General features: G+C 39.6%; 1 protein-coding gene across 7 annotated transcripts in view; it reads left to right on the plus strand.

Annotated features, from left to right (window-relative positions):
* The window catches only part of LOC113542099 (arginyl-tRNA--protein transferase 1), a 90,478-nt gene that overhangs the window by 46,568 nt on the left and 22,320 nt on the right, over positions 1 to 21,590 (plus strand). For all 7 annotated transcript variants that reach the window (XM_026939410.3, XM_026939409.3, XM_026939408.3 and 4 more), the window contains 3 exons: positions 1,961 to 1,993; positions 10,000 to 10,181; positions 14,455 to 14,554. In XM_026939410.3, the coding sequence (XP_026795211.2) occupies positions 1,961 to 1,993; positions 10,000 to 10,181; positions 14,455 to 14,554 (315 nt within the window). The remainder of the gene's footprint in view (positions 1 to 1,960; positions 1,994 to 9,999; positions 10,182 to 14,454; positions 14,555 to 21,590) is intronic.

The following is a 21,590-nucleotide window of genomic DNA, read 5'->3' on the forward strand; positions in this document are numbered from 1 at the left end:
CCCACAAGATCCGAGGGTCACCCAGTCGTTTTTAAAAATGCAGATCCACCAAACACAGTGAAAAAAAAAAAAAAAGCTCAACAGACAAAAGAGACAGCATGGACTTGAACATCCTGACAAAGCCTATTTGCTGTCTTTTTTCCCATGCATGATCGGTTGTTAGTGTTGTTAAAAGTATGCTATGTTACCACGCACTGCTCAGCACTGACCACAAGTGAAAGGTGTGTGTTTTATCGTTTTATCGTTGCGAGAAAAAACCGGTAGTGTGAGATAGATGATCAGTTTGGAGTTTCATAGAATTAAGAATGATGGATAGAGCATGAAAAGGTCAGGTTGGCCATGTCATGTGCATTATGGGATGGGATGGGATGGGATGGGATGGGATTGGGGAGGGGGGGAGGGGGGCTGATGCATAATTTGCAAATAAATAACACAGGTACCCCAATAAAAGATCCACAAATAAACAGCAAACGATTCACTAATACACCGTGAGATCCACAAATATGCGATGCACAAATATTTTTGTAATTCACAAATAAGTATTTGGTTCACACACAAATGCAAAACCTCACTCGGCCTACTGTTTATTTGTGGAATTAGCTGTATGCTTTTGTGCATCATGTGGAATTTGTGGAACAGCCTGTATTTATTTGCGGATTTCTGAAACATTTCTTATGTTGACTCATGCAAGTTTAATCCACAGACGTGTGTGTTTTTCCCCACTGGGTCTGCTTTAGCCAGTCAGATAGCAAGACATTGTTTTTTTTTTTTGTTTTTTTGTTTTGTTTTTTGCACTAACGCCCACATTACTGTGACTAATCACAGCAGATATATGCTCAACCAATCAACAAGCTCTGCAGTATTGGGGTAATGTGGCAGATGAGTTTAGTAAACTTTCCATGCTTGCGGACTTAAAACCCAGGAAAAAGAAAAGTGTATGCTGTTGGCTGATCAGACAGACAGCTGAAAATTCTCCCTCCTTGTGCCCGGTGTTAACAGGACTGGCTCCCAATGTGCCACAACCCCAGGATAAAGAGCTTACTGTAGATGAATGGGAATATATATATATATAGTGTTATTACTCCCAATAGCTGAGAGAGAACAATAATCAATTGCTGAGTGTTCTTGATAATTGATACGTCCCATCTTTCACTGACTGATACAAAGCCTCGTCATTGTCTTAAAAATGGAAATAAATATTGCAAAAAATAATTTGCAAAATGAAAATCATTATTTTGGAGGACAAAACTTTCTTTGAAATTATTAAAATTTTAAATTATAGATCCTTTCCTTACTATGAAATGTGCTGGTATTTTACAATAGGATTATATTTTATAAAAATCTTTCCAAATGAAAATGAAAATTCCAAATGATATTTCCAATGAAATAATTTTTTTTTTTGGTATTTTGGTATTGTGGTTTTATGTAAAATAATGGTATTATATTACTGGTATTTTACAATAGGATTATATTTTATAAAAATATTTCCAAATGAAAATGAAAATTCCAAATGATATTTCCAATGAAAATTTTTTTTTTTGTTTGTTTGGTTTTTTTTGCTTAAAAAATTTATTTTGAGCACTCTCCTGACCCTTCCAGTATATTCATGCGTTTCCTTTTATGAGCTCCCTTTCTGGCACTTGTTGATTGGTTGAGCATATAAGTGTTGTAATCGGTTGGAATAACATGGGCATTAACGCAAAGTTGTCTCGCTATCTGATTGTGTATGAAATTGACAATTTATTCATGAATTACAAAAATATCTCTTGTGCATCTCATATTATTTATTGGTGGCTCTCACTTTATATTTGTGAATCACTTCCTGTATTTGTGGATCTTATTTTATTTTTGTGGATCTTTACTTAGTTAGTTTTGATGTAAGAGATGTTTTTATAAATTTGTGCTTCATGACCATGCGCACTAACATTTCTTCCATCTTCCCTGTCTCTCCTCTTTGCAGTTTAAGAGGTTCCTGTGTGACTCACCACTAGAGGTAAGTTTCTTAACATTGAAGCCATACAGTATGTGCACATTTTCCTGGTGTAATGTCACTAATGTAACGCTGTAATATTCCGAAGTGGTTGCGTGTCGTGGTGGTGGTGGTGGTGGTGGTCAGGGAGCTGGCCTGGTTTGCATGTTCTCAGTCCTGCAGAAGAATAACACTGGAAAATGTGTTCGTCAGACAGGCTTGGAGAAACATGCGTTTATACACACTAGCGAGGAAAAACACAGTGATCTGGTCTGGAAGTGGAAGCAGATGGAATATAGCTACGCTGTGATGTCTGTGACCAGTGTCAGACGGCACGCGGAGAGAAAGATCAACACTGCTCCTTCTCTGACTGGCGTAGTCTCTGGATGAATTGAATCAAGAAAACAAAATAACATAACTGGACCATGGCATGGTTGGGTCTAACTGTGGTTTAGCTCTCCCAATTTTCCATAAATAAAAATCTTGGTTTGAAGATTAATAACAAATTCGTTCTAAATAATAAGATGAAATATATAACCAAATATAACTTTTTAGACACATAAATCTCTTTATGCTTCATCTTTTAGCAAAGAGCTTTAAACACGATAGAAGCAGACAGTTGTTGGTCTGTGCGAGTCAGGTAATGGATATACAAAAAAAAAAAATTCAAACTACTATTACGCAAAATTAGGAATGTAATAAAAACAATTAAAAATTGACCAGGAAGTTCATGCATGAGCATACTTGGGTTGTCGTGTGGCTTGTGGTCCAGGGGCTCGTCTATAGATTGATGGCATTATGAATTCTGCCAGTTTAATATTTTAGCCTAAAACTTGGTTATCTCTACCAGGAGGTTAAGAACTCACCTGTAGATAGAGCTTTCAACAAGAGAATGATGTCAAACGAATTTCCAAATCAACACAAACAGAAAAAATCAGCGCATTGCAATGACCATTTCAGTCTCCGGATACTGTATGAACCGTGCAGAACCTGTGGTCTGAATTGAAGAGGATGCACAGATATCTTCATGCATAGAATATAGAGGAGTTACAGGAAGAGACTCCATGCTGTGTAATACTTTCCAGGGTAGAAAATTCACCAAGTATTAATTTTAGTGTCCCTATTATTTTGAAAATGTTTTATTTATTTATTTTTTTAATTTTTTTTTTTAAAGAAAACGTTAATCTAAAAAAATCCGGAAAATAGGAACATTTGCCAATCATGTGGCGACAGAGCAGTGCATAAAATCATGCAGATACAGGTCAAGAGCTTCAGGTAATATTTACATCGAACGTCATAATTGAGGGGGGAAAAAAAGGGATGTCTGTTGCTTTGACCATGGCATGGTTGTTGGTGCCAGACAGGCTGGTTTGAGTTTTTCAGAAACTGCTGATCTCCTGAGATTTTCACGTACAACAGTCTATAGAGTTTACACAGAATGGTGCAAAAAACATCCAGCGAGCGGCAGTTCTGCAGGCGAAAACGCCTTGTTGATGAGAGAGGTCAGCAGCTTTTATATTACTTTTTTTTCCAGAGTGGATAGAATCTAGGTTTCTACACTCGGGCGTGACTTATTGTCTGTAAAATGTGGTATGTAGAATTTCTGTAAATCGCATACTCGGCTAGGATTTTGAAGGCAAACTACAGAATCGACGGACCAGATTGGTCTCTAGAACCGCGTTGCCATTTCTCTAAGTGTTTGTTCCAAACTGACCTGCAAAGACATGCTGAGCATGTTTACAGAGAGAAGTGACATTGCCAGTTGTTTGCATTCTGTCCCTCATTACCTGCTGCACCAAGCATTCACGTTCCTGTTTAAATTCTTCCTGTTTAAATTCACCCGCAATTGAACGTTAATGAACCGTTCGAAATACCAGGAAGCAAGCTTCGAGGTCGTGCAGAGTGCGACACTGAGAATGAAGGTCTTTACAGTCGACGCAAAGCACTTACACCTGTAATTTAGCGTAGCGACAGGTGGCTTTCTTTATTTAGCGCGTTATTTTAAAACAGGAGAGATGGAGAGAAACAGGAGGGAAGGAGCGATAGAGGTGGACTCCCCTTCCTCTGGGGCCCTCTAGCCTGGCACTAAAAGCCATTAATGCCGTTAAGAGGCGAGGCTTTAGCACCTCATCAAGCCCGCTTTGCCAGGCGCCTCACAATCAGCTCAACTGCTGGCTTACACATGTGCGCATAGTGATGCACATTCCACGTGCTGTCCTCTTAACCCTGAACATACTTTCTTTACAACCTCACATAACCTACACCATCTTGTACTGTACTACAGCTTGGGAATATTCATTCTGTCCGTCTCCAATGTGTGTATACATGGTGCGAAAAAGTGAGTTTAATCAATACACTTACGTCATATCAGTGGACATAATTTGTTAACGAGATGCTTGAAGAATTCCAGCAGCAGATAATTAAAGATACGAAATGTTAGTTTTCCTGTCAAAGAACATAACGTAGTTGGTCAGTGTTACTGCATAGAATTGCAACCTACAGTAAAATACCTTTTGTTGACTTGTCTATGGTATATTGTATTGGAATTCTGTTGGCTTATGGAAGATTTCATGTTTTGTTCACAAAGTCATGTAATGATCGAATTCTTTTAAAGGGCTTATTAATAATTTCTTAGAGGAGTGTTATGAGTGATCATCACTTCTTAGTTAGAAACTGATTACCTTTACATGGTATGGTTTGGTGCCACATGGGCTGGTTTGAGTATTTCAGAAACTGCTGATCTCCTGGGATTTTCACACACAACAGTCTCTAGAGTTTTCACAGAATGGTGCGAAAAAACAGAAAACATTCAGTGAGCATGAGCACTGCAGGTGGAAGCACCTTGTTGAAGAGAGAAGTCAGAGGAGACAGGTTCTAGCTGCCAGAAAGGGTGTAGTAACTCAAATAACCACGCTTTACAGCCGTGGTGAGCAGAAAAGCATCTCACAATGCGCAAGATGTCAAACCTGAGGCAGAAGGGCTACGAAGGCAGAACATCGGGTTCCACTCCTGTGAGCTAGGAACAGCCACTATAAGGTTTGTATGTTGTGCCTTCTAAGATGCTTTTCTGCTCACCACAGTTGTAAAGCGTGGTTTTTTGAGTTATTTAAGTTACCATAGTCTACCTATAGCAGGTGTATAGGTGTTCCTAATAAAGTGGATAGTGAGTGTATTGACTATGACTTCATTATAATTTTCATCCTGGTGCCTCTTGGTAATTTTTAGGTTATTTGTTTTTCTTATTCAGGTTTTTTTTTTTTTTTTTTCCCCCTAGACAATTAATTATTAATCAGTATTTTTTTTTTTAAGTAACAAAGTTCTAATGTAACAAGAATCCCACCACTTCCTCACTTCGTAGTGTGCATGTGATGTTAGGTGAAATCCGTGGCCCGGTCTTATTTATTTGTTTACTTCATTCAATACGTTAAAATTACTGTAATTCATCGTTATTTGTTAGCGAAAGAATGAACATGTGCGTGCATCCGCTTTCCAAAATGTACACAATGTTATTTGAACTCTGTACAGAAGGTCAGGAGGAAATTAAAAGTCATTTAACTCCGCCCACAGAGTCTGCTCACCTCATTCACCTAGTAATATTTACCCAGGTGTGTGTGTGTGGGTCACATGACCTACCTTATATTAAGCTTTTGAGCCGAGTGGAAGTCACTCTGCAGCTCTCTACTTGTGTGTGTGTGTGTGTGTGTGTGTGTGTGTGTGCGTGTGTGTGTGTGTGTGTTACCACCACACCCGTGCTCAGAGATAGGCCTGCATCACATTTGGGAGCCTGTTTCTGCTTGGCTTTGCTAAATGCCTTTTTATTGGCCCATGATGTGTCTGTCCTTAGGGGAAATGCTCGTTAACAGTGCTGTTGTGTAATTAGTCGTCAAAATTTTATGGACATCGGGTACCACTTTTGCCCCATAACCTCAATTTCTCGCTCTTATAGACACACACACGCACACAGACACACGCACACAGACACACTGATGTCACTGCCCCTTACTCAGCTGCTGTGGTAAACAAACACACACTCTATCACGCCCACCTGGAGTATATGAGCAGCGTGACTCGTGCAGCCAGGCACAATATGCACTCAATCTGTGTTAAATTACTCTGACCTCGAAAAACTACAAACCCGAGCGTCGGATTCAGATCCCAGCGTATCTGGCCGTGCCTGAGCCGCAGTCGTAATCAAATTCCGTTGTTTCTGCATGGCAAAGTCAACGAGCCATTATTGATTGCTCCAGTGAACGGCTGGTGTGTGTTGTGCGTGTTTGACATAACCTCTTGATCAGTGTTTTTCTGTCTTTACTTTTCAAGCCGGAGCGAGTCCTTTTGATCACAAGAGCTAGATTTTCCAAGGCTTGGTTTCAGTTCTAATTGAACACATCTTTCTCTAACACTTTGCGCTTGAGGATTGACTTTAGCTGATCAGGAGTGTTTGATTACTACTGGAACTGGATGTTAGAAACTGATCTACTGTGGAGTTGTAAAATGAGGATTACCTGCAGGTATAAAAGAACAAGGCAGAGTTTCAATGTTTATTAGTGTTTTAGCTAACATTGGTCTTTGTTTTTGGATGCTAATTCATATGAGATATAAACCGAAGAACAGAAAAATCTCCCCAAATGAGGCTTTTATGGTCTGGCAAAACTAGTTCTGTGTAGTCTTGTGTTTTTTTTTTTTGTTTTTTTTTTTAATAAAAAAAAGCCATGCGAGAAAAGTCTATGAGTGAGTGCATGGAAAATTTGATTACTCATAAACAGATTTGCATGCAACAAGGATAAATTTGAGAATGCACCTATGTTTTTAAGCCTTTATACAAGATAAAGCATTAAAGAATTTATCAGTGATTGACTATCATCAGTGATTTATTTATTTATTTATTTATTAAACCCACAAGCTCCAGTAGTCATCTACGTCGGCTTGTGGAACTCAGCTGAGAGTGTTGAGCAACCACCTGATATAAGGGACAGGAAATGCCTTTTCAGTGCAGAGAGATGAGTGAATATCAGTAGACGGCATGCCAGGTCATGCCACGAACCGCAGCCATAATCAAACAGGGTTTTTTTTTTTTCCCCTCCTCTTCTTTTTTTCAAGCAAACTCAACGAACCATCACTGATTGCTTTGGTGAGCGACAGGAGTGTATTTATGTGACCATGATATCCACCTTTATCTATTTATACTATTTAAAAGCGAGGACCCGTCTGATCACGAGAGCTGGTGTGTAGTTTGGTGTTAATCCAAATTGAAAGCACCTTTCCTTTCTTTAAGGAGTGTGTTTCGTTGAATCATGGTGGTTTTGATCGTGACGGGCTCTATAGGTCTTCAGAAGCAGCGTTGCTGATACCTGCTCTATATTTACTGTTGAATAGTTAAATTGGGCCATTTGGTATTATTGTTGTATAGCCAAGCGTTGAGGAATGTTAACTACCTCAGCTTTCACTCAGTGCTTCTGTGTGAGTAACAAAGAGCAACATAGAGAACCAAGGCACCATATGCTAGTGATTTAGGCTCTATTTAGTGCCCCGGTGTTTTTATCCACCCACCTTGCTTCTTATGTGTGCTTTTCTGGCTGTCACTGTGGCTAAAGTGCAGTCATTAGGCTGTCCAGTGAGGTGATGCTCGGGTCACGGCGTTACATTTTCTTTCTTTCGATGTAAACACAGACAGCTTCCACAGAGACAGTGTTCGTTTTGCTTCAGAACGAAATACGAACAGATGATTAAGACTTAAATCATTGCACATGCACAAACTGAACAGAAATGACCGTAAACAATTCTGCAAAAGTGAGATCAAATGTTCCCTTATTTGCCGAATGACATAAGCTTGGAATATTACAGTTGAGCCAAGTGTGATTTATTTTATTTTATTTTTATTTTTTTTTTTACTAATGGCTATTTTTGTCAGCACTGATCTGGTACTGACAAATAAAAGTTTATTCCTCATTTCTCCTTTGAAAAAAATATGGTCCACATTCCCGATGATCAGTCTGAGGCACCGTACTTCATCTCAAATGTCCTGTAACGCATGCTTGAGTTTGAACAGCCACTTCAATAGCTTTACCGTGGAGCCTGTTTGACAAGCAGACTGTATGAAAATAATTAGCAGACACATGTGGAATGCTGTTGAAAATAAGGAGAATATACAGTAATCGTTTTTTTAGTTTTTTTTTTTTTTCCCTCCAGGAGCTTGGGCAGAATTACTTCAGTGCCAGCTTTCACTGGGTGGGATGGGTCATGGCAGTACCTGGGGTTTAAGTGTACGCGTCTGTGCCTTATGAGTGTGTTTAATTTGGCTGGCAGTGGCATGGCGAGCCTCTCGGGGCGCAGGATTAGCGTGATAACGAGTGCATTCCAACACGGCTAACTGGGCCCAGATGGGTTGAAGTGGGGGGAGAGTGGACAAGATCCCGTTACCAGCGCTGGCTGAACCTTCGCCTCCTACTGAGCCGTTTGAAGTCACAAGGGTAAAAACGAGTAAGATGTCCGTCTCACTCCCTCGTCTTGATTTGAAAAAGTAGGGATTTATGATCTCTGGTGGGTAACAGGACCAGTGGAGTGGTAGGAAACTGAAAATGCGCCGGATTTGAGTGTTCGTGATGAATAGTGCCAAAGACGAAGCTGTTTGTAGCTGTCTTGTAGAGGCCAAGAACTAGATGTGTCATTTTTTGTTAATACAAAGAAGGCTGAAAGTTGACTCCCATTTCCTCCTCTTCCTGTTGGTTTTTGGTTTAGATATTGATTTTGCCCCTGCTGGGTCTTTTATTAAAATACCTCGCCCCCACGTTTGTGTGACTTGAAGAGAAGCCCAGTATCCGTACACTCAAGCACAGCGTTTGAGCTTGGCCCACATTTGGGAGCTATTAGCAAGCTACTGTATACCCTGTTGTGTACACCCAGTTCCTGATGTACATTTACAGCTTACACACCAAACCTGACGGAATGCATTCCGGTTTTCCAGCACACCCAATCGTACATGCAAATGTTTTTCAATGAAGTGGAAGGGGTGGAGCCACTAGAGGCTGCTGCGGTTTAAATTTTGCTGACACGCTTATCAAGAACACTACCACACCACGTATGTTACAATCAAACAATTGAAACCAGACGGTTTTTGGTTTTGAAAATGACATGAGGTAAAAAGAGGTTTCCAATTTCCTAAAGTTTGTCTGGTCTTTTTCCAATCTTTAACTGCCCCGTTTTGGTGAGCCTGTGCCCATTGAAGCCTCAGATCCACGTTCTTGGCTGATACGAATGGAAACCAGTGTGGTTTTCTGCTGTTGTAGCCCATCCACCTCAAGATTCAACATGTCGTGCATTCTGAGATGCTTTTCTGCTCACCACGGTTGTAAAGAGTGGTTAATTGATCTAGAACTAGTCTGGCAATTCTCCACTAACCTCTATATCAACATGGCATTTCAACCCACTGAATGTTTTTTGTTTTTCGCACCATTTTGTGTGAACTCCAGCCTGTTTCTCAAGGCAACCAGTATCGCACCAACTACCCTACCACTGTCAAATCTCATTTTTTCCCTCACTCTGATGTATGATGTGAACAGAACCTGAAGCTCTAGACATGTATCTGACTGTAATGATTTTATGTATTGCACTACATGATTACCTGAATGGATAACTGCATACACGTTGTATTATGCACAGTACATAATGCGTAATACAATATTTGAGACACAGCAATCTATTTAAGTGTATACCATTTCTCACAAATGGTTAATACCAGCACGCACGCCAGCAAACACAATCTGTGCACTGAAATGTGTGTGGGCATGCTGGGCAATGAAAAGTGTGTGTTCAATTTTAAATGAACACCCACTTCTCTAATGTACTGCCTGATATAATTATGAGTGGATCAGGCATGTTTGGCTGCAGTTGTAATGTAACACTCTGGAAGCTCTCATGTAGAACAGAAGCAGTTATGTAGATATCATATACAGTATCTTGCTTTGTATTCTTGTCTACCACGAATCCATATCAGCCAGCTCACTCTTGGTTTCTTTTTTACAAATAAACAGGCAGAGACGGCTCCTGATGGGCCTGATATGGGCTACGGCTCCTTCCACCAGCAGTACTGGCTAGACGGACGTATCATAGCCGTGGGTGTCATCGACATCCTGCCTAACTGCGTCTCCTCAGTCTACCTCTACTACCACCCGGACTTCGCCTTCCTCTCGCTGGGCTCCTACTCTGCTCTCAGGTGCTTCTCACACCCCCATGAACATCTCACACTTCATCTGATTTCAAAACGTATATGGACGTGTATTTGCATATGTAAATTGAAATACATTTAATAATGCATATGTAATATGTTCTGTTAGTTTAACAAGAGTTTTGGGCTTTGCACACATTAATAGTTGATCTTCCACAGTGAGAAGGCCGTGTCTCACGACTTGACACCTGAAAAATAGCTTTCTCACTTTACTGGGTTACATTATTGTGGTAGGCAGCACATTTTTCAGCGTGTGTATTGAGGAGAAAGGGGAAACGAAGAGGAGGCCTTCTAAAAGGGAAAAGTAGAGAGTGGACTCGGGTCTCTGTTGTGCTTTAAGCAGCTGCTGTCAGCATTTGGGTCAGCTGCTTTGTGTGTGTGTGTGTGAGTGTGAGTGTGATTGATGTAGTGTGTAAGTGCTCCTGGGCTCAGGATGTGATGGTGTTTAATAAAAGGTCTGCAGGCCAGAAGTGTTATTATTTCAATATCTTACATATACAGGGTACCAGGGTTATAAGTGTTAAATATTTTCATTTTCAGATATTTTATTCAATATGCTTTCAAATATTCAGCTATTTTTTAAAAATATATGTAGAGATTTTAACAATAGGCACAAAGTATCACAAAATGGCTTTAGGGAAATCCGAATTTAGAACTCGAGCTGAAAGTGACGAGGAAAAAACACTTGAGACAACATGAAGAAAGTTTTGTACGATGATAAAGGGTGAATCTATATTTTATGTTACTGATTTAATAAAAGAAATGCAGCATAATATAAATAATGTAAAAAAAAGATGTTGTTTGGAACATAACCTCACTAAATCTAAATAAAGAAGTGAGCAGTAGCTATAATATTGTCACCTCAAATGAGAGCATTAATCAAATATATTTTGTTTCAAGCTCACTGTTATTATATTTAATGTCAAATGATTTTTACTATTTCCCCCCATTTTCTTCCCTTATTTGGGCACCTGCTAATTCCCACCCACGAGACATTTCTCCACTGTCATACGACAGCTACCTATCGGGGACGGTGAAGGCTAATGTGCTTCCTCAGAGACACAAGAAGCCCGCCAACTGTATTATTTCAAAACATGCTGCGTTACAGGGAAGCATAACCCAGTCGGAGGAACGAGCTGTCTGCCCTCTTCCACATACATGAGCTTACAGACACCCCTGATTGGCTAATGCCTCTGTGCTTTACAGGGGGAACAAGAGAGAGTAATGCCATCCTTCCCACCCAGAGAGCAGAAGTCAGGATTCGAACTTGCAAATGCTTTTCTTTTTTCGATGAATCAATGATTGATGCATTTTAATTAATGAATATAACCAATATTCATGCTAGTAAATACACAGGAAATACACTACCTGTCAAAAGTTTGGACATTTTGTACTAATTTCTCATGGTTTATAGTAATAATGAACACAGTGATATGACACATGAAGGACACATGAAGCACATTTTTTTAGTGCTTTTTAAAGAAAAGTGTTCAACAAATCAAAAATTTTTTTTTTTTTTTTTTTTTTTAAATAAATAAATTCCTAACAGTATTCCTGATGAAGCTTTACACTCTTGGTAAATTCATGAGAGAACTTCACCCGCAAAGAGTCCGCAAATAGAATGAAAACTTCTTGGGGCTTTCTCCTAAGTTCGGAAACAATATAAGTCATTAAGTAAGTCATTTTGTCTTGAGCAATAACTACTCGTTAAAATACATTATGATTAAGAAATAAATTTATACATTGGGTAATATCTTCAGATTTCAAGTCTTTATCAAAGTGTCTTAAAGACAATGAAAAATATATACTTTTGACTGGTAGTGTTCATCATGTTGATTATAATAATGGGTTACTGAATGAGTGTACGTGTGTGTGTGTGTGTGTGTGTGTGTGTGTGTGTGTGTGTGTGTGTGTGTGGAAGTGATTGTGTGTGGGTCTGGTGTAATGGATGTAATGATTTTAATAATGAACTTTCAACTGGTTAAGAGTTGGGATCACTTCATTTTTAATGTAAATACAGAATGCACACAGGAAGTGTTATAGATTGTAGAAGGAATGTTGATGTGTGTGAGTGAGGCAGCGAGAGGGAAATGGCCGTCTACATTAATAAGAAGCGGGGCTCTCGTGTCCTGTGGTGAGTGCTGTGGCATAATTAGCTTGTGTTGGAGTGTCAGCTTGCTGAGGAGGAGATAATGGGGGATTCAAGCTGCTGCCAGAATGGAACGGGTGGGGTCAGGGGATGTGAGGAGGGGAGGGATGTGTTGTTTCTTTTCTCTCTATTTTTCATCCCCCCCAAACCCTTTTTTTGTGAATGGGCCCCTCAGCCATCACAACCCCCCCCCCCCCCCCCCCCATTCATGGATTTGCAAGGCTTTGTCACTAGGGGATGGGAACCCAGGAACCTGGCAGCAACCGGCTGACCTTCTAGCACCTCTCTGTTTGGCATTCCTCTGTCTTCCTCGCCTTTCTCTCTCCTCTCACTCTCTTCCTCCTCTTTAGTCCTTCCCGCTCCCTCATTCGGCCTCTCTTCTGTGCTTTATTTTCCACTATATCTATTTTATTTGAAGCTGCCCCCCCCCCAGCACCCAACATACACTCTCACACTCACAAGCAATAGTTCCCTCATTTTCAGCAAGAGACTGAAAGAATGTAATGTTCTTTGCAGCAGTTTTTCTCCTTTTGTCCTGCATTTTATTTATTGAAATCCAAAGCACATTGAGATGAGCCTGGAAGATGGATGGGGGAAAAACAGAAAAGAGAAACAGGTGGTACGAGCGCAATGATTACACATCAGGATGAAGTTTAAATTCAACCTCCACCCTTTTCCTGTGTAGTCTGAGATCTCTAATTCCACTTCTCAGTTATATGTAGAGCTTGCAACAGTTCATCACTAGTCCATACTTACTATCTATAGTACTACTGTTGTCTTTTTTAATTAAAGTGTGACGCAGGCTATATGTGAGGCTGTATACTGGATAAATAATGAATGTTTTGGATTTCATATAACTCTCCACTTTTCGAAAAAAATATCGCATTAAATAATCTAATGTGATAATAATCTAAATCTATTTTTTTTCCCTCAGAGAGCCTGGATTTGTGTTTTGTCTAAGCCAACTGCTCTATCTCATCTCATATGTTACTTACCAGTGCCATATTTATTAAGGGAAATGAAATATGTGTGATCTTGGCTTCCAGTTTGTGGAGTTAGAAGGCTTGTGCTTTGCTGAGAAATACATTATTATTATATTATTTACTGTGAATTTAGAGTTTTTTTAGAGCTTTCTAAAAATTTCACTTTAAAAACCAAGGTAGTTTCTTAATAAACGTTCTCCTCTATGATAAAATTCCTGCAGGGATCGCTGTTAATGAACAGCATGAGCAAGTAGATCAGTTTCATGTTTGCTTCACACACAGTGATGTGATCGCATTATTGTATAATGGATTTATTTAGAGAAAACTACAGAAATCATGATATTGTGGATATTGTGACGTGTGCAAATATAAAATGCTCCCAGGAAAAAAAAATGAAGGTGACGTGAACCACGGCTACTCCATAAAAACAAAATCTTTATCTAATCTAAACTGTCCATCATTCCATGATTGCTAGAATTGTGGATTTACACACTAGTTATGTGCTTTGATACATGAGCTGCTTGATACTGCTGAATACATAGGAATGGAAATGCTTCAGAAATGCTTTCGGTGAGAATTCACTTGGTTTATAATTGATCACGCAAACCCCACAGTTGCACAAAAAAAAAAAAAAAAACCCTCAGTGTTATTTTCTGTTTATTATTATTATTGGAACTTTTTTTTGTTTTTGCTGTTTGCCGCTGTCTATATTCACTATAAAGTCTGGTTTGGTTCATGTGATGCTGCCCCTAGTGGATGCAAGAGCCTCTGCGCATGACGCCCTGACGTGCTCACAGATTCGTGTTGGCAGAAGTATAAAGCAACCCTAACATGGTGTTATTTCTACAAGAATTAAGACAGTACGATAACATCTAAGTTACAAGATGTTATCAGGCACTTTCCGAAAACTGAAAATTAAAATGTAGTCATTTCTCAAAAATTGGTATGAAGTCAAATTTCCTCTTATAACGTAGTATTAAGGTAATTATTTTGTATTGTTTTTCATGTAGTTACTGATAATAAGCCTTATGATTTGTCTTACTTTTAGTATAGGCAGGGATGCTGACTAAAGCCTTTTATTTTTTTCCATTTATTTATTTTTTATTCATTTATGTATTTTTTGCTTTAGAGAGATTGCCTTCACGAGGCAATTGCAGAAGCAGTCACCCAAGCTCTGCTACTACTACCTGGGCTTTTACATCCATTCTTGCCCCAAGATGCGCTACAAGGTACGTATTTCCTTTTCTTACCTCCCCTCACTTGGACCATGGCTGTAGATCGATGTATCGTTATCTTGTAAAACATCTGAAATGGCTGTCTCTTGGCTTCCCTTACATCTACCTCAACCTCAGTAGCACTACATTTTATTCACCCTGCATCTCAAATAATTTAATGCTTCTCCTTCTAAAATGCTGTTAGAATCAGAATACACACCGTGTGCGCATTATGTGCGTGACTCCAGACTATAGACCCTATGCCAATAGGGATTGAGGTAAGAAGGCACTACAAAGGCCAAGTCTAGTGCTCCTACATGTCTGCACACACCTTCAGTACAGCATCAATTTCCTGTCCTCTCTTTCTTTTTGTTAGTGACTGTTATTACCAAACACAAACTTTGTGTTGCTGGGGCAACATCCCTTATTAACGTCAGGAGCAAACATCAGCAAACTGGCTTTGAGCTTGTGGGAGAGGTCTTGAGACGTTTTTATGATTTTGAAATTGTCATGTGGTTTAAGCCGCAGAATTAGCAGTGGCGTGTGTTGGATCTCCAGGTTCACTAAAAAGGTAGATTAATTTTTCAGTCATCTTGAATCATTTGTTTTTCAGCAATGAAACATAGCTTCTCTTCAGCTTTAGTGTGACCCAGAACTACAAAGCAGCCACAAGCTTACATTTTAGCCAGTGAGGCTTGCTATGGACAGGCAGTCGAAAATACTCAGGATTTGGCTCAACTATTGCCATTTACATCTTCACCAAATGTTCACACTAGCAAGCGACAAAGTGACAAGCGATCATTCATTTTCGGAGTATGTGAGTGAAACGGAGCCACAATTTCAGTGAAAGCAGCAAGTGACATCTGAATTGAGATTTTCTCAATTCTATGCAAATTAGGTATGATGATGGCTTAAACGATTCCTTGGAACAAGTTTATGGTGCCTGTCATCCAACGTTTCTTCAGTTCCCTTCTCACAACTTACGTTCCTACCTGCAGTTGGTTCCCATTTACCGTTTGACGCAAGAAAATGGATGAAAACTTATAACTGTGGTTTTGTCTTATCCTGTCACATATGACCTGTCATTAAATGTCTATGGAGACATGATGAAAATAAAGCAGGAAGTAGCAGATATCATTGGTGTCTCTAGCCAGTATGGAGCCTTGCATGGAACATGGGAATCAACCACTGTTCACACAGATTAGGGCATTATTTAATTTGTGTTCAACTAGTTTGATTTTACATTTAGGCTGAACATTTCACATCAGATCTTAAAAAAAAAATGCTGGACAATGCAGGTCCATGAAGGACAACAATAGATGCCACAACACACCCACAAGAGACAGACTCCAAGTGTCAAAACTGACTTGTTGCTTGCTAGTGTGAATGTAGGGTCAGTCAACAAACTTGTATCTTGCAGGGGTACTGCTAATTCTTAGATTTTGGAGTAGATGCTTCAGCAGTCATTCTCTAACCCTGTTTTTAATAAGACTAGGGGACTCGTGTTATGCATGACCAGGGATTATTAGTATGTAGTGCGAGCCACTGAGTTGGACCTGGGATGGCCAGTCTGTACTGAGAACACGAGACTGAGGATCCAATTGGGCCTGGGATAAAGAAGGATGTCAGAGATGAAAGCCAAGTAAGTACTAACACAGGTGGCGGAAGAGTTGGGGATCACTTGACAGGGACAGGGGAAATCTGAACAGCTGATTCATATACAGTGGTAGAAGATGGCAAGCAATGAGAAGAATGTAAATAAAAGTGATTAACTGGCCTAGAGCAGAGGGAGCGCAAATGTCAGGGAGAGAACAGATGGGACTGGAGAAATCATTAGCAGGTGAAGAAGAGGTCAGGATATAGACTGCTACTGCTGTTCATAGTGGCATTCGAAAGGATGTCTCTCTCTCACTCTTCATCATGTATTCCCTTTCGTCAGCAAATCCTCTCTCATATCTGCTGATGGCACGCTGTAGAAATCCGAGATGCCTTTCCGATTGATAATGCCTACTTTTACGTGCAGTAAAACTGCTGATCTATTTCCATATTACTGTATTCATCTTCTCCACACATTATGTCTGCTGTCTATGTGTGTAATTCTTAACTTTTTCCCACCATCCAGTAATCCTGCATGGTGGAAGGTGGGGAAACCCTTGGGCACGTTCTGTCCGCTTCTGGTGGAGTTTTTCAACTGTGTTGTATGGATATGAGAGAATGACAAAGAGAATGGGTGTGCGAGCCCTAAAATAGTTTTATTAGTTCTATTTCAAGCTGGATCTGTGTTCCTATGAGTTTTTTCCTACATACAGGTCTACATGGCTGTGTGGCTGGAATCTTTAGGGGAAGCCTGTTAGCAGATCAGTTTCCAATTCCCCCAGGCCCCTCTCCACTAATCTCACCAACTGCGGACCTCAAATCTGAGATGACTGCCACTCGCCTCTCTGTTGCCTCTCCACCTATTATTCTGGGGTGACAAGGTCGCCTGTTTCACACCTCCACACACCCACTTGCGGCTTTTCCAGCAAGCTTGAATTGCTCATTAATGCATCCGTACGGTTATTGTGGTCTTCTCAAGATGCCTAACCCATTGAAATTCCTCGTGGGGCCTGGGTTTCAGAGGCATCCTCTTGGGCACTGCGCCCTTGAGAAAAGCCCAACGCCTGCTGTCCCTTCATCAAAGCCACCATGGCTCTCACAATTGAGCCCTGCTGGAAGGCTCTCAGTGAAGCCCAAGTACCTCAGTCGAGAGTTGCTTGCCTCTTTTTTTAAGCAGGAGAACACTCTGTACTCCCTCACTTGTCTGCTGGCAATGCATAGCCGCCAGCTCAGCACTGGATTCTATTTTTGATGTTTTGATCATTTCATAGGGCATAGCAAGAATTAGGAACCAAAACTTGTGTATTTGTTCTGTAGCCCAGCACTTTGGATTTAAGTGTATATAAGTGTGGCAGGCTACTAGCTTGGTTGAATAAATAGCTCAAACCGCAAATATTACTCGATGATTAAATACAGAGAGCACACAAGAGAATGTTAAGTAGGTATAGAACATTTACAGTGTAGGATCTCAAGAAGGTTCAATATTGTGATTTTTAACATATTGAGCCATGAAGTTTTGATCATCAGTAAGGTCAAAACAGATGCTTTTCAATCTCAAATATTTTTTAAATACATGCCTCTAGGGATTTGAGTCCAGTTTCAAGATGTTTTCTGTATTGATTTGCACCTTTCTCAGACTTAGTGGTCTTAGTAAATATGGTCTTGGCCTCACTCAAGAGTTTGTAAAAATAATGTTTTTTTGTTGTTGTCTTCTCTTTTTGCACACACAAGTTTGATGAGAAGTAATTCCTTCTTCAAGAAAACATAGCTTAATAATTCTTGCCATGCACAAATGAAGCCAAGTAGTTGAAGTAAAGGCTTGGCCTTGAAAACGATTTGAATCTTTTTGGTGTCGAGAATTGACGTCTTGCTTTAATTTGGACTCGATCTTGACTTGGCCTTGACCTCCTTAAGACTCAGGCTTGACTCGATCTCTGCTAGTCCTGGTCTTGGACTTGACAATGATGGTCTTGACTGCAAGGCTTACATGGCAGCAAATATAATTAATTTTAATTCATTTTTGCCAAAGAAATAAAAAGTCAGATATCGTTCCAGTCTCAAACTGTCAACGGAGACTTCTAAGACATAATATATAATCATCATCATCATCATCATCATCCTCATCCAGGAAATCCTAAATAGAAGTGTTTGGTCAGTTAGATTATGGCACTTTTGCTGTAATAGAAAAGATAATGTCTTTTATAACATAATTTACATAACAGTTAAAAATAAGTTGGAATACACAGTGTTATTTTGCAAACCAAAACACCCAGACCCATTGCCAAAGGCTTCAACAACTTTCCCCTCAGGGGACATAAAGGCTCTGTCTGGGCACTCTCCATGAGGGGTATGTGGAGTGCCAGCCATGTCCATTACTCTAAGTCCAGTCTGGCCAATGTGCTGTCCAGTTTAAGACGTGATTTCCTGGCCCTGTCTCTGCCTGAGGGGGACTAATGGCCTCTTGGCCCCCGGTTGCCTGTAGCCTGTTTCCAGCTTGCTGAATAGCTCTAATGGAGTGGAATGAGCCATTCTGTGGGCTTCTGGCTGGAGTATGTTTCAGAATATCACAGAGTGCTTCCCATTTTCCCGCCCTCAGCCAGGTGTTTCCCAGTGCTTCCTGTTCATTCAGAGTCCCAGCCAAAGGTAACAATCGTATTGGAACTGTGTTCAGGGTGGTGTTTAGTGTCTGGCAGTAATCTAGAGGTGCACTCTTTTACCCCGAAGGCCTTTTCCATGCTTTTGCCATCTTCTTACAGTTGCATGGTGGTTTGGTGTCTGTACTTGTGCCGTGGCTGATCTGGCAGTGTATAAACTTTTAAGGGTTTGTGTCAGTGATCTAGCTAACACTAGGACATGAAGAGCTGGACTCTGCAAACTATAGTTAGATTGTACTGTACTAACAGTGATAGAAGTCCTTTAAATGAATTGTGATCAAGCTTAAGTTTGGATAAATAGGTTCCTTGGTACAGAGTAGTAAATGAAGAGCCCTCTAGTGTAGCACAAAGCTATTGCATTTGAATTCTTCAAGGTTATTTTAGTCAGCGTTGTTTTTTCCTTCTGCCTTTATCTACAAATATTTGTTATAATGTTGAAGGTTTTTGAAATATGTTCGATTATATCTGCTGACTAGCTTTATACCATAAATGTATGGCTAGAAAATGAAACTAAGTGCATAGGACAGCTAAATGACAGGGATGCCATGTATGCATTTAAAAAAAAAAATGCAAATAATTGGAATTAAAATAGCAAATAATTGGAATTAAATCTCAAAAGATTCCACAAACAAAGGCAAAGTGTAAGTACAGACACTGTGTCTATGATGTACATAAGCATTTCTCTTGTAAGATACTGTATATTGAAAATATTGGGAGAGGGGATTATGGAGGCGGATTATGGAGTGGATAATGTACGTACATTGAAATGCGTGCGCACCACAGTGACCTTGTTTCCCACGCAAAGGCTCAGGTCTTTTCTGTGGTTTCTGAGCTGTAAATGGACTGGAAATTTTGCTAAAAACTTGTCAACCCTGGTTAATGATATTACCCTGCTGTATTGAACACACTTGAGCAAAGGTACATGTAAAACTGCTCAGAACGAGCTGCTAGACTGTATGCTTAATGACTGTATGTTGTTGACTCTCGACTGCCTGTTATAGGCTTACTCTAAAAATTCACTAGATAGTTGCCTGAGCATAAGTCAAGTGTGATAGCCTCTCGACTTAATTTTGACTGAGGCTTTGTCATTATGAATGCTGTTCTTCCTCACCAAAATCTGTGGTCAAAATCTAAGCTGCTGCTGCACACACCTACACGCACTACTCTACCTTGAAAGTGCAGAGAGAATGTATGAATAACACTAATGGACTTAGTTTTATTATTAAACCATTATTCATAGCTAATTATATTAAGATGGTTTTGTCATTACTATGCGTTCTAAGTTTTTCAGAGTCTGACAGTCAGTTATAAACTGTTTCTATTTCTCTGTGGATCTATTTAGCTGTAATCGTAGGAACAGAGTACTCCAAATTTATTATCTTTGTCAGGCTTTTCTCTCCCTTTCTCTTTGTAGCCTTGCACTGGGCCCCTCAGCTTTTAACCATATTCTCACATTTCAATCCGTTTATTGCTGTTTTTTTTTTTTTTTAAAAGATCATTCTTATTCCAGAATGTGTGCTTATCTGGCTTTTTAAAAAAAAATTATTTTGCGTAAGTGCGTGTTAAAGGGTCTACGCTATGTCTTATAATCATGCACTTATAAACATCAAGTTTGTGGTTAACCAAAACATTTTTGACAATTAAGCCCGATATCTCACTGAAGTTTTTGTTTAGATTAGAGTGCAGGCTTTTCTCAAGCAATAACAGAAGAATTGTTCATGGTTTACATACCTACTATGGGTGGAACACAGTGACACTATCTGTATCTGTATCTGCATCTGTTTAGTGCTTTAAATGTCCCAATTTGTATTCAGAATTAAGCCCAAAGTGGGCGTGGCCTAAACCTGAAGGGATTTTTTTTTCCTGTTTGTTGTATTTTTAAACCGAACACTATTCCTACAGAAACACTGGAGGGGAAAAAAAAAAAAAAACCAGAAATAGAAATTCCAGCGCTGTCAACATCTGTGAATTCACCTAACTTAATTTTCCTCGGTGCATCACTCAAGTTCATAATTGGTCTTAACTACAGATGTGCCCACGAGTTGCTTTTAGATGCTTCTGTTTCCCAAAATATAAAGTAACAAGTGGTGTGAATATGAACGTGGTCTTTATTTGATGACTCGAAAGTAAAATCCTCCCACTCATCCAGATTTTTTTTAGTTTTTTTTTTTTTTTTTTTTTTTTTTTTTTTTTTTTTTGGTCTGGGGGATCCCAGTGCCTATACACACCTTTAATCTCAACAATAAATAAATAAATTAAATAAATAAATAAATAAATAAATAAGTGCACTTCCTGTTCATATCTGTCTTTGTATCTGTTTAGAGCGCATTATCTTTTCAATGCAAATAATGTGTCCGTATTCATCCCTAATACCTACAAAACATATCGCAAATTACTATTAAATAAAGTATACTGTCGAATAATTACCCAGTACCACATAAACAAGTTACTTAAGCTATGACTTCTGCACTCTCTTCTTTAAACTCCAAGTCTCCCCCAATGCACATGCACAAGTCTGTCCTATGGGTGTAAATAAAGCACTTCGTATTCTTGTTGTTCTTGTTTCTGTGAGAGAATGCCTTGTATTTAAAGCAGGAAGCCATTAAAGTTTCCATTGAGAAGGAGAAAGGAGCAGGGGAGAAAGGCAGAGAGAGGAAGAGCCCGACAGAAAGCATTAAGAGACACACCGTGGTTTTGGGGCCAAACGAGGAGAAAAAGAGAAATATTTGTAGTCTTGTCACTAAGCAGGTTTTTGGGCCAGTCCTCAGCCCCTCAGCCTTCTCATAGAAAGAGCAGTATTT

The sequence above is a fragment of the Pangasianodon hypophthalmus genome, chromosome 3, assembly GCF_027358585.1.
Source record: "Pangasianodon hypophthalmus isolate fPanHyp1 chromosome 3, fPanHyp1.pri, whole genome shotgun sequence".
Classification (NCBI taxonomy): domain Eukaryota; kingdom Metazoa; phylum Chordata; class Actinopteri; order Siluriformes; family Pangasiidae; genus Pangasianodon; species Pangasianodon hypophthalmus.